General features: G+C 36.3%; 2 protein-coding genes across 2 annotated transcripts in view; both read left to right on the plus strand.

Annotated features, from left to right (window-relative positions):
- LOC107711823 (cytospin-A-like) overlaps positions 1 to 3658 on the plus strand; it is a 29472-nt gene extending 25814 nt beyond the window's left edge. The window contains exons 13-14 of the mRNA XM_016516867.1: positions 1691 to 1750; positions 2816 to 3658. Coding sequence (XP_016372353.1) covers positions 1691 to 1750; positions 2816 to 2905 — 150 coding nt within the window. The 3' untranslated portion in view covers positions 2906 to 3658. The remainder of the gene's footprint in view (positions 1 to 1690; positions 1751 to 2815) is intronic.
- A 2632-nt stretch (positions 3659 to 6290) lies between these two features.
- LOC107711873 (adenosine receptor A2b-like) lies at positions 6291 to 12791 on the plus strand. Its single transcript, XM_016516950.1, has 3 exons — positions 6291 to 6632; positions 8708 to 9414; positions 11601 to 12791. The coding sequence occupies exons 2-3, from the start codon at positions 9080 to 9082 to the stop codon at positions 12592 to 12594; spliced, it is 1329 nt and encodes a 442-aa protein (XP_016372436.1). The 5' UTR covers positions 6291 to 6632; positions 8708 to 9079; the 3' UTR covers positions 12595 to 12791.
- The last annotated feature ends 1356 nt before the right edge of the window (positions 12792 to 14147 follow it).

The following is a 14147-nucleotide window of genomic DNA, read 5'->3' on the forward strand; positions in this document are numbered from 1 at the left end:
TGCTAGATTACTTTCATTTTGATAATGAAGATTTATTTTATATTATTTTTTTATATATCAGCTAATGGTGATGTTGTTGTGTTCTTCCAATGTCCTCTCACTATTATTTTGTAGCTGCTGTCAGTTTCATGTCGGAACTTTTGATCACTTGGACTGTCTTGGAAGTTTTATTCTTGCCGAATCTCAGATGTCATCTTTGTCCATAGAATAATAGCTGTAATGCTAGCCCATGTCATACCTGTTATATCCATCTTTTTTCCCCGTCAGATTTCAGTGAAAAGCTCTTTTCTACTTTTTAAACAAGGTCTATCTCTTCCAGAAAAGCTTGTGTGGTTGTCATAGTCAATGTTTATAAAGATCCTCACCAGGAAGTCCGCTGGATTTCTCTGGCACTTTAAATGGCACTTACTTGACGCAAAACAGGGTCGTCAGCAGCACTTCTGGGAACAAATTTGTTGAATTTGCTTCATCAGGGCATTTTTATTTAGAAATGACTACATTTTTCTTATGCAACAAAGTCTCCAATAAATCTTTTATTGATTTGTGAATGGATTTTTTTTCTCCATTTTTAAAATACATCATCCTCAGTAGTTTTCCGATACACAGTGTGAAAATTCAAATGCATTATAAACAAATGCAGCTTAATGTTGCAGTTGCCTTGCTTGTTTGCACATATTTTAAGAAGTAGAGTAAACATGAGTTTTTTTCTCATGTTTCTGGTTGTCTTAACCACCAAGACTTTACCCACATGTGAAACTATGAGCTGTGATCACAACTGTTATCAAAGGGGAACGGAAGAGAAATGGCTTGATGCTTTTGTATTAGATTCAAGCATCAAAATAATATAGAAACAAAAAAAACACTTTATTCCTTTCAGCACTATCTGCTCATCCCTAAATAAGGATGTCTGGGAGGCTGAAGTCTCTCTGCCACATTACGGTGAAAAGTGGAAGTCAAAACATTGTGGACATTTGTAGAAATGGATCTGAAACATATTATTTTGCTCTTTAGCGCACAAAAGAGGTTGTGGGAGAAGCTATGAACAGGAAATCTGCTTTATTTTACACCACAGGAAGATGAGTACATTTTGCATTGTGGGGTTATGTTCCATTGAATGTGCCACACTGAATTGCACACATTTCATGACTTAATCCTGGTGTATCATGTTGAAACCCTCTCTAATGTGGTTTTAAATGTACTGCAGCTTTATTTTCATAATATTGCATTTTTCGTTATTGCTAATGCAAAGTCTAGGAGGCTTATATGAAGTCTGTCATGTCTGTTTGTTACACAGAACATCGACATTACCAACTTTAGCAGCAGCTGGAATGATGGATTGGCTTTCTGCGCTGTCCTTCACACGTACCTGCCTGCTCATATACCCTATCAAGAGCTCAACAGTCAGGACAAGGCAAGTACACTACTGAGTTTCTGCATAATGATCATGCCATATAACACTAACGGGAGAATAATTCATATTCAGTGGCACCAAAAGGTATTTAGACCGTTAAAACACACTTCAAAAACCTTTCATCATATAGAATATCATTGCATAAATAACAATCAAAACCAAGTGGCATTTACTTTAACAATTTTTTCAAATGTTAAGTCTGAGGTTTTTTTTTTTTTTTAGGTTAATCTTGGTTTATTAGTTGTCGTTAATCTCACAACTATTTATTTGTGATTTCAGAGACGAAATTTCAGCCTGGCCTTCCAAGCAGCAGAAAGTGTGGGAATCAAGTCCACTCTGGTAAGAGGTTTTAAATGGGTATTTTGCATTAGCTTGATCACAACAGCTCATTCAGGCCAGCTGATGCAGTAAATCTGTAGTTTGCACACAAATGGGCACATTCAGGAGCTCCGGTTTGCTCCGAACAACATGCACAAAGACCTAATGCAGATCTAAGGCACTCTATTAATCATTGAGTTAGGAATATTTCTGTCATCCACTCCCATCCTGTAAGCTGACAGCAGGTGAAAAGCTGGAAACACTTAATTATCAGCCAGCAGTATTTACTTATAGCACAATTGTTTCTTCTCTATTGTTAACTACTTAAACAATAAGTTCAGCATGCACATACTGAAAGCACCTCTGAAGCTCTTGAGAATCTAAGCAACTCATATAGCAAGTCATAGAAATTAATCTAATATTAAAAATCATTGCACAGTTGTGGACATTTCCACGAAGAATATACATTTTTCATGTTGTTTTGTTCAGAAATGTTTTGCCTATAATTTGATAGATAATCAGTGACTAGATTGTTTTTGTGTGTGTGCTAGTATTACACTACAGTTCAAATGTTGTTGTTGTTGTTTTTTAAGTCTCTCGTGCTCACTAAGGCTGCATCTTCAGTTTTTTTGATCAAAAATACAGTGAAAATAATATTGTCATTTAAAATATTACTACAATTTAAAACTTTAGTTTTAAGTTTTTATTGTAATATATTTTCAAATGTATTTCTATGATAGCAAAGCTAAAATTTCATTCTTCAGTGTAACATGATCTTTCTGAAATCATTCTAATATGCTGATTTGCTGCCCAGGAAGCATTTCCTTTTATTATCAATGTTCAAAAGAACAGCATTTATTAAAAATAGAAATTGTTACTGTCACTTTTAATCAATTGCTAAATTCCTTGCTGAATAAAAGTATTCATTCAAAAAAAAAAAAATCTTATCGACCCCAAACTTTTGAATAGTAGTGTATTAAAATTACATAAATCTCTATAAAATTATTTTTTACAAATTTTAGTTGATAAGTGATATAATGCACCTCTCTCAAACACACTTTAATTTTCACTCTCCTTCTCTTTCAGGACATCAATGACATGGTCCATACAGAAAGACCAGACTGGCAGAGTGTTATGACTTACGTCACCTCTATCTACAAGTATTTTGAGACCTGAGCACATGTACTTTTATAAATTGTCAAACCAATGCAACAGATTATCACCAACTAACCTGAGTGCAACATCCCACCATATCATATAAGCCTAATCCTAGCACAAAGTCATATTAAACTGATCACAGTTCAGTTAGCATATGCTGATATGGCATCGATATGTCAAAGAAAATCCTCTACAGTGGAGCCACTAATGCAGAATCCGTTTGCATTGATAATGCTGAGTGACTAACACTACAGACTACAGCTAGTTACTAATTCTTAGTGTGGATGATCGGAGACTGAGTCTTAAGGAACAGCGTGGACCCGCTTGCGACCCCGTGCCTTTCACCACCCTGAGTTCTTGCTTCCAGACAGGCATTTGGAGCAAGTTCTTCACCTTAATTCACAGCCGTGCAACAATGGAGCTCGAGACGTGCGGATTGCTCGAAGCAGTGCCTAATTGAAACACTTCATTGGAGAAGCACTTCAGTAGCGGAGTATTGTACACTAATAGGAGTTATTCACTATAGCACACAATCAGTGGTTAAACTTTTTTTTTTTTACAGGACTGTTTTAAAAGCTCATCGAGGGCACATTATGTTACGACTGTGATGGATCTTGGCTTGAAATACTACATATTAAATAGGGAGGTCAGCAATAAGCTTATGTAACCCGTTGAGCCATTTCATATGACATTAGTGCTGCTTACCAACAGTATGATACTGTAGTAAACACTACATTCAGATTAGCAGCACGTGTGCATGTACTGTCCAGTGTATTAGTCTGAAATAGTATACCAAAAATGAAATGTCACGATGTAATTTTGTTTGTAAGCTAACTTCCTTCTGTACTAATCAAATGGTATGTTCTTTCTCAGGATAAGAAAGTCTTATTGATATTTATCAAGATGAATAATCCTATGCAATGCATAATATGTTATGTACATTGCTCTACCAATACCCGCACATTTTATTGTTTGCAAAGCACAAAAATCATTTTACATTCACTAATTCAAAATGTAATTTGCATTAATATGTATGTATATGGAGAGTTTGAGAGTGTGAGAAAAAGGATAGTTGTCACATATATCCTGTTTTCCAGCTGTGCTGAATTCAGGCATTGCTTTCTTTTCATGAGTTTGAAAGACTTTGACGTTTCCCACCTGTCTGCAAATAACACTTTAAAGGCAATATAAGACATAAAAATAAATAACAATAATGATAAAATAGGAATTTTTCATGAGTGCAATGAAATAAATGTGAGGTATGTATCTTATTTTCTAAACCCTTTGATTCTTTTAATAGAGCATTTAATATTTCCATTCCTCAGGAAGCATTTCACATTGTTTGAAATAATTCCTATTCAAATTCCAGGGTGTGTAACTAGGCAGCAATTTTTAGCTCTCGAACATCTGAAAGACAAATCTGCAGTTTCCTTGGTAAGCGTTTAAGATTTATTCCAAACTGCATTACTGAGCTACTTTACCTTTGGATCACATAATAATTAAAAGTAAGTGTCAGAATAATCTTTATATTTGTCCCGAATAAAGCCTGGCCAAATGTTTTGTTCATGAGCCTCATATCAGCTTCATTTACTAAACGAGGCATGTTGAGTTGACATGCGTTCTGTATGTGTGTTTAATGTGCTTCATCCAGCTTTCATCACATTAATATGAATGTAATACAGCTCTGTTGCTTTTTTGATTGTTAATAATTTACACCAGTTTTCAGTTCTTGAATGCTGAACATACTTTTGCTGCCATTTGTTTAGTTTTTTTTTTTATCATTATGAGTGTGTTATCTTAATAAAATCAAGGGTAAAATTATTTCCTTTTTTTCAAATTCCAGGGTGTGTAACTAGGCAGCCATTTTTAGCTCTCGAACATCTGAAAGACAAATCTGCAGTTTCCTTGGTAAGCGTTTAAGATTTGTTCCAAACTGCATTACTGAGCTACTTTACCTTTGGATCACATAATAATTAAAAGTAAGTGTCAGAATAATCTTTATATTTGTCCCGAATAAAGCCTGGCCAAATGTTTTGTTCATGAGCCTCATATCAGCTTCATTTACTAAACGAGGCATGTTGAGTTGACATGCGTTCTGTATGTGTGTTTAATGTGCTTCATCCAGCTTTCATCACATTAATATGAATGTAATACAGCTCTGTTGCTTTTTTGATTGTTAATAATTTACACCAGTTTTCAGTTCTTGAATGCTGAACATACTTTTGCTGCCATTTGTTTAGTTTTTTTTTTTATCATTATGAGTGTGTTATCTTAATAAAATCAAGGGTAAAATTATTTCCTTTTTTATGAATAAATGTGAAGAGCAATCAATATGCTGTTCCTCCTAAACGAATCGGTCATGAGGTGTATAAATATTTATTTTAGTTTATTTATTTAGTTATCTTTTTCTTTGCATTTTAGTTTACCAGACTATGTAATTCTCCGGAGTTCTGCAGCATTGGGAAATCCCTTTTTGGCTTTTATTTTTTAAAGATTGATGAATTGGTATTATATAGAAATAACAAAAATTAGGTTTTAATTAATTCCCAGCCCCTTTCCGAACTGGAAATTCAAGTAATGTAATGAATCGTGGATGCCCTCCCATTTGGCTGGAAGGCTTTTCTAATCTTTGTCCTAAACACATTTAACAGGTCATTTAAAATCAGCAAAAGGTCTGAAGAAAGGAGACGGTGGATGTTTATGAGTTTAGCTCTTGTTCTTTATTGTGAAGGATGGGTGTTGTGCAGCATGATTAGTACATTTCTAAGATTAGATGTGACGTCAGTCATTACATTGCAAAAAAATGTCTTGAATGTCCTGAATGAGACCAATTAATTGGCCTGATTTCCTGCACAGAGCCCTATTGTCTGTGCCACAATTGAATGGAACCCAGATTGACCTAAATATGTCTGGCTTAACTGGGGGACTTCATATGTGTAATTTCATATTGACAAATGAAGGTACGAATGTAATTTTGGAAAAAAAAAATTTAAAAGTTCAGGACAACTTGAGAGCAAGAGCTTTAAATGTGTTTGGCAAAGATAATTTAAAAGCCACTGTATAGAGCAATACTCTAATGGAATTAGTGGTCAGTCACACCTCGACTTTCTTCCAAATAACGCACATTTCTTTCATAATATTATAAATACAGGCCTATAGTTCCTGCACATTTTTGTTTTTCTGAATTGTGTGAAATGGCTAATAAAAATAGGTAATACAAAACGATTATGTGGTCACCAAGGTGAATTGGTTTAGTCTTGACTTCGGACTACTTTTCAAATTGTATTTCATAAACCAACATCTCAGACGTTGTGTCAAAACGTTATGGGGTTTCAAATCAAAAAATGACTCGAAGGGGGTCTCGCCCAGGGTGTAATTCATTGTAGAACCGCCACTGGTCGCAGCTCAGTTGTTTCACTGATACTCGGTCGCAGGAAGAAGCGGTATCAGTATCTAAACACTCGTCCAGTGTGGAAATACTGGCCCCCGCCTCTGGATTGGTCAAGCACTGGCTCTCATAGGGGTCCTATAGTCTGTCAGCTCTCACTGCTGATATCAGAGTGCGCGCGACTTCGACTTTACCGAATCACACAGACGGCATCAGTAACGAATCATGAACCACTGAGGACTCCCTACGTTTTTACATTTCATTTTCGGAGGGGTTGCCTTTTCATCTTTGTCCGTGGGATTCCCAGTTTATTTTCTTTTTCTTTTTCATTAATTCCAGGGGTTGTCAACTCTGATGGTAAGTTGAAACCAACAACTAGGCTAACTAATAAGAAGTTTAGAGCCCGCGGGGTATCGATTGAATTGAATTTGTCTTATATTTTAATTAAATAATTCGCGCACGGCTTAAGTGCATTTTGAAGCGAGGTCAATTTAAGTTAAATTGTTTTTAATATTAAAACGCACGTTGAGTCCAGTTCTACATACATCAACATATTTTAGCCTCAAAACAAATAATACAAGAACGACCCCAATTACACCTCTTATTTAAAAAAAAAAGGACTTTAAAAACGACAATATACAGTGTTATTAAAATATATATTGTATATTAAATTCACGTTTTCAGCGCAAACTAGCAGTGCCATACACGGCAAGCTAATTCAGCATTTATTCCTTAAAACGAACTACTAGCCTAGGCCTATCTATTTTGTTACTATTCATATTTTTAAACTAGTGTTTTTATTTTATTTTTATTTTCTAGTTAGTAGTATGACATCTTTTAAAATTTCACCGCTATTCACTAGATGCTAGTAGCCTACTTATTTCAGTAGTGACTAATATATATTTAATTAGGTGTTTTTTCATTACATACCACTATTTAATTTACTACTACTCACTAGTTACTTGAATCTATTCCGGTTTTACTACTTGTTAGACACTATTAGACTAGATATTTATGTGTATTCCAATTGTTAATAGTGTCATTTGTAAATTAACTACACATCCCATTGTTTCCTGAAGTAAGCAGGAAAATCGTCCAAAAGTTAACACCCAGCATCAAACACCAGCAAGCTATCTATGTGTCCACACTATGTAGTCTTAATATTATGCTTTTAAATGAGTTAGCTTTATGTTGATTCCGTTCTCTATATTGTTAAAAGTTAACCATAGCCTACATTTAACATTTTTATTTTAGACATTGTATGTTTCTTGTATTTCACTGATATCAATTGGTGTAGATGTTAGATACTGTACTCCGGTCTGATAAATAGGTAGTAGTATGCAATAAATAAGGACTAGTAAACCTGCAATAGATATTATTAACTATTGTTGATAGTTAATAGTTGAAATCTGAACAGCTCAAATAATACAATGGCAAAAATTACAAAAATGTGTTACCACTAACAATGGAATAGTGACTAACAGCAAAACACTAATTAATGCATGATTACTAGTGAAATCAAAAACAATACTAGTCACTATTTGCTTACTGATGCATATTTATAGATACCATTTAGTTTAATAAATGTCGAACCTTTTCCAAGCTTGCCATAGCTGTGTGCCTCTGTATAAAGCATTTTCTGTACAGTGTAGATGTGTTTGAAGTGTTTTTTACAGCTACTTTTTGTAGATACCTGTGTAGTTTTATGAATATTTCAGTGGTTTAGCAAAATGGAGCCCGTTTAATATTTATTATGATTTTTTTTCTTTCTTTTTACTTCTCCTGATATGCCTTAAGGGGTTTACAATTCTTGCTGATGCTGGGGAACTGGAGAGGAAATAGTGCAGCTTTTCATACCTTAAGGGTAGTGTTTTGATTATATATATATTATATATATATATATATTGGAAAAGCTCAATATTCTGCTGTTATGTTACACGTTTTGCTGCTTCTGTACACTCTGTATTGTTTACTTAAAACCCCATGTTGCTATCAGTGTCAACAATAACTAACTCTTAAAATGGTTGACTAATCTCTTTTTTCCTCAGATCAACCATCACCCTTATCGCCATCAATCATATGAGGAAATGTTGGAGCATGAAGCATTTCTCAATCATGTACGATTGAAAAAAAATGAATTTTCAAATTTGTATATAAAACAAAGAATCGTGGAGTATGTTTCACAAGAAAATGCTATTTAAGTCTTTCTGCTTCAAAATGTCATGTTTAATTCAATGTGTTACTTGCCATTTCTTTGTAATTAATTATGAAATGAATTGTGTTCATTTTTTTTTTGAGTGAAAATTGTTTCTACACCACATTTTTTTCAGTCTAAAATTCTAAAATGATTACTTTATCGGTTTTTATCCAGTCCTTCTCTTCAGAGGCTTGTTTCCCAGTTGATAACATCATTTCCTTTCTTCTTTCTCCAGGGAATGCAGTGGAATACTAAATGTTATAGAAAGACGGGCAAGCAACACATGGAATGAGGACTGGATCATCACATCTAACAACATGACATGGGGTTAAAATGGATTTTAAAATGTACAATAATTTTATTTATTTAATACCGAATCTCTCTGAAAAGTTTGAGGAGAAATGTCTGTAGATACTTTTTAAAATATTTACAAAGTTCTCCTTTTTACTTGGCGATTCAACAATCTGGAACATTTTTAACAAAGTAACATTCGATTATTGGTCTTCTGGTAAGGCTGATACTAAGCCTCGGTGAGGTGGCTGTTGCTTGGAGCTGCAGCTATGGACATTGAGGCGAGGCATCGTCCTTTCTCCCCAGCATCCTCACCATGCTGAACAATGACTTCGACGTGTTGTACATGATTCTGGAGCTGCTGATTGCCCTGCTCTCCATCCTGGGCAACGTGTTGGTCTGCTGGGCAGTGGGCCTCAACAGCAACCTCCAGAGCATCACCAACTTCTTTGTTGTTTCGCTGGCCGTGGCGGACATCGCAGTGGGTGTGCTGGCCATTCCCTTCTCCATTTTGATCAGCACTGGTTTCTGTGCCAATTTCTACGGTTGTCTGTTCATTGCCTGCTTCGTCCTAGTGCTCACCCAGAGCTCCATATTTAGTCTTCTGGCCATTGCCATCGACCGCTTTATAGCTATCAAGATCCCGCTAAGGTGAGTGAAGGGTGTTGCTGTCTTTGTACATTAATTATGTTTCAGGGAGTTTCTCTGATTCTTAATGGCATGTTTGACAGTTTATTATTACATTTTGTAGACTAATGTTTCAAATGTTTCACCTCTGTTAAATAGTTTTGGCCCTAAAGAGAAACAGTTTTGACTACTTTTCTGAAAAGTTACCAAAACCCGTTTAGACTAGCTGGCTAAGCAAATTAACCTAGGCTGGCTTAAGATGTGTTTTTTTTTCAACAAGGAAACCAGCTTGGACCAGTATATTGATTCATTCTGGTTCAAGTGTTTAGGTCTTCTGATGGTCGAGCTGATAAATGACCAAAACCCCTCTAAAACCAGACAAAAGACCAGCAAATTAAGTTAGGCTGGCTTAAGATGTTTTTTTTTTTTCAACAAGGAAACCAGCTTGGACCAGTATATTGATTCATTCTGGTTCAAGTGTTCAGGTCTTCTGATGGTCGAGCTGATAAATGACCAAAACCCCTCTAAAACCAGACAAAAGACCAGGCTAAGACCAGCAAATTAAGTTAGGCTGGCTTAAGATGTTTTTTTTTTCAGCAAGGAAACCAGCTGGGAGATTCATGCTGGTTTAAGCTGGTCTTTTCAGGAATTAACCATACATGGCACTGTTCCCATTTGTCGGGACAAACCATGCCTTAAACAGCTTTTCTTTTTTTTTAAACACAGTATGTCCCAGTGATGGGACACACTGTGTCTTTCCAACAAGATTCTTGACTATTTTTGGGTGAATATGATTTAAGAACATAGCAAGGTCTAAACTCTTGATTTTTACGCTGTCTTTGAGGATAACCTCACATAAATCTGATTTACTCTGGAATGTTTTTGCTAATAGTTTGCACAGATTTCCTCACCAAGCATCCACTACTGCTTTTTTGTCAGTCATAAATCCTTTATCAGATGCCAGTGTTTTTTTTTTTTCATTAACACTATACACTTAATAATGAGCCAATTAGCACTGTTCAGAATGAGCAGCTAACATGCTAATGGAGATTGAGGTAATGTTTGAATAATGTTTTGGAACGGTCAGTCCAGCTGGTTTCAATGAGATGTGTGATATAGACTGCGTGTGTGTCCACGTCCTGTCAGCAGGTTTTGGGTGGGGGACGGGGATGTTTTCTCTGTGGCTCACTGAACATCCACATCTGGAGAATGAGACAAATAGAGGCCAAGGAACTCAGTTGTTCTCCCACACTGGCCTGAAAAGAGACTCTGAAAATAGATTTGTGTTCCAAACACTGACATTTCTGAGCACATTCTTTCTTCTTAATTGCTCCAATGGGAGAATTTTCTGGAAATACTGTGAATGGATGCTAGGATCATTAGCAATGTGGTTGCATCAGGGTTGTTCTAATGTTCACACTGTATCCAAATTACCATAATTGTGAGATTTTACTTTGAGTTATATTAGTATTCATTTCTATGATAAAAAAGTATTTGTGAAAGAAAGAAAGCCCACTAGTGTACAAAGAGTTTTTACATGCCATCATAATGGTCAAGTAAATGGAACCCAGTTTTAGACTTAAAGTAAAAAATTAAAATGTAATTATGATATAAAGTTATGAATTATGAGATACATATGAGTTACATTGTGAGATATGAAGTCACAATTGAGATTGCAATTTTTTAATATATAGTCACAATTATAAAAGCTAGATGCAATTGTGAGATATAAAATCGTAACTGGAAAATTCAAAGGCAGAACTGTGAGAACTAGTCGCAATTTTTGAGAAAAAAGTTGCAACTGTGAGATATAAAGTCAGAATTGTGAGAACTTGTTGCAAATAAAATCCAGAGAAATAAAATCGCAATTGTAAGATGTAAAGACAGAATTGTGAGATATAAAGGGCCACAATTATGAGAACTAGTCACAATTACATCAAATAAAATTGCAATTGTGAGAAATGGTCCCAATTATGAGATACACTTTGATAGACGCAAAAGGTTATTACTTATTGGAAACTCATAATTACATAATTCCAGCATGACGTGAGCACAGTTTTAAAGAGATGTCTAGGTTTACAGCCATGCTGTCATTTGCTTGTTTTTGTTAGTACTTTGGACCTTTTAGATGTGCAGTCTAGACAAACTGGAACAAACACTTATGGCTGGGGAATTTGAAAAACATGATTTTCTCTCTCTCTTTCTTCCAGATACAACAGCCTAGTAACCGGGCAGCGTGCCAGAGGCATCATAGCAATCTGCTGGGTTCTGTCGGTTATCATCGGTCTAACACCTATGCTAGGCTGGCACAAAGCCCGCTCAAAAGAGGCCCTCAACAGCACCTGCCTGCCCGGCATGATGAAGTGTTTGTTCGAGGAGGTGGTGGTCATGGACTACATGGTCTACTTCAACTTCTTCGCCTGCGTGCTGCTGCCTTTGCTCCTCATGCTGGCCATTTACCTGCGGATATTCATGGCTGCGCGCCACCAACTCAAATGCATCGAGTCCAAGGCTGTGCCGTGTGAGCTCAAGTCCCGCTCCACCCTGCAGAAAGAGGTCCATGCCGCAAAATCTCTGGCGATCATTGTCGGCCTGTTTGCGGTTTGCTGGTTGCCGCTGCACATCATCAACTGTTTCACTCTGTTTTGTCCACAGTGTGAACGGCCGCCGGTTCTTATCATGTATCTGGCTATAATTCTCTCACACGCAAACTCAGTTGTGAACCCGTTCATTTACGCCTACCGCATACGTGAGTTCAGATACACCTTCCGGAAGATTGTGCGCTATCACATCTTGGGTAGACGAGAGCCTCTTCCTTGCAACGGGAGCACCCGTACCTCAGCCCGAACGAGTGTGGCGGATTCGCTTCGGTTTAAAGTCAACGGCCTGGTGCGGGATCTCTACACTGAACAGAGCAGCACCACCAGCAGCTGTGAAAGTGCCGAACCTGGCCACACGCACAGACCCGTTACCACAGAAAAACCCATATTAGACAATCAGCCTATGGAACTCATTAATTCTCACAGACACCCGGGACTGAGGCATCCAGAGTCGCCGCTCACTGGGAATAATGAAGGCGTTGCGTGCAGGAAGCATGCTGTATTTGACATTACGGATGGGAAGGATCCATCCTCGCCGCTTCACGTTAAATCAGCTCTGTGCCTACAAACAGCCCACTGTGTTGAACTCACAGAGGTTTCCTGATAAATAATACACTCTGAATGATGGATTCTAATTATTTATTTGCTGCTTCGAAAAAATGATGGGCTAAAATATGAAATACAAAGTACATATTTTTGCATCTTTAAGGATTTGACATTGATGTGGACCTGTAGCAGCTCAGAACTGAGTGTGTACAGTTTGGTATTGTTATGACTGTAATGATAATGTAAACATATTAAAGAGCATCAAAATTAAAATCATTTTTTATGACCTTTTTTTTCAATCTTAAGAATGTAAAAATTGTGAATTCTAAAAATCTCCTTTTCAGTTCATGAGTTGGAACTGGAATTGGTCACAGGATTTTGAATTGGAATTTCTTTAGTACAAAATAAATAAATTAATTGTTTTATTAATTAATTAATTAATTACTTTGAGTAATTATTCATGTGTGTTCCCAGAAAATTAGAACAGTAAAACTGATTAGAGATATCTCTCTTATGCCGAGTTCACACTGCACGATTTTTAAACTCGTCTGATCGCCGTTCTCTCGATGTGTTTTTCAGTCAGAACTCATTTCACACAGCGTGATTGTGAATCGCCGACAGCTCCAGATATTTAGCATGCCAAATATTCCACAGGCGTCGGCGACGTGTCGGCGATTCCCTCAGATCGCGTCTTTGATAATTCACACTGCGTGATTGTCACTCGCGTGAACGAGCACCGATTTGCCTCCGATCTCGGGCATTTGTCGGCGATTTCGCAAAACCTGTCGGCGAGTGAAAAATCGGGCTAAAATCGTGCAGTGTGAACTCGGCATTAGCTAAATTCAATACTCTCAAAAACAATTAACACAGAAATGAAAAATTATTATTAATGAAAGCATGTTAATGAAAGTTAGTCAGCAAGACTGTATTTCATAAAGCTAGCATGCAGCATTGCAACTCATGCCATGTATTTTGGCTGCGTATTTGTAGGCTCTGCAAAAGGTTTTAAGCAGTGTTACTCTTTGACTCTCTTCTTTCTATGAGACACTTTACACAAATAGGATACATTTTGTGAGTCCCGTTATTTTTTTATTATTATATTAAGGGCACACATCCCTTGGTTTTTGTTTTGAGAAATATTAGATAAGTTATATATATCATATAAATGTAGCCTAGCATAAAAGTAGCTAATTTTAAACACACTGAATGCCTGTTCACTTAAAATAGTTATTTTGGCCTTATTGACAGCAACTTTTCATAGTCACTGTGTTTAGACATAAAGTTGGTAAAAGGGTTGCAAAATCTGCAAATCTCATAAAATGAACAGAAAATTGCATGTGGCTGACAATCAACATTTCCTGAAGGTTCAACACCTAATTTCACTGACTATTTGTTTAAACTAAAATTAACAAAATTAACTAAAATTTTGCTGCCTTATTTTGTTCGCAATTGTGGAAAGTTTATTATCTAAATTAAACATCACTCTTTTGCAACAAGAAGATATTGTAATGCTCTGGCAATGTTAATGAAACATGTGATTTCACATCAACCCATTGCTTGAGTTTTATGCCAGTTCTTTCTGCCTCATCATAGTATACATCTGTATGAGAT

The sequence above is a fragment of the Sinocyclocheilus rhinocerous genome, unplaced genomic scaffold (genome assembly GCF_001515625.1).
Source record: "Sinocyclocheilus rhinocerous isolate Xijiao unplaced genomic scaffold, SAMN03320098_v1.1 scaffold988, whole genome shotgun sequence".
In the NCBI taxonomy this organism is placed as follows: domain Eukaryota; kingdom Metazoa; phylum Chordata; class Actinopteri; order Cypriniformes; family Cyprinidae; genus Sinocyclocheilus; species Sinocyclocheilus rhinocerous.

Coding starts and splice junctions, on each gene's coding strand:
- LOC107711873 (XM_016516950.1), top strand. CDS start 9,080: ATGCTGAACAATGACTTCGACGTGTTGTACATGATTCTGGAGCTGCTG. Junction 9,415..11,600: donor GCTATCAAGATCCCGCTAAG/GTGAGTGAAGGG, acceptor TCTTTCTTCCAG/ATACAACAGCCTAGTAACCG.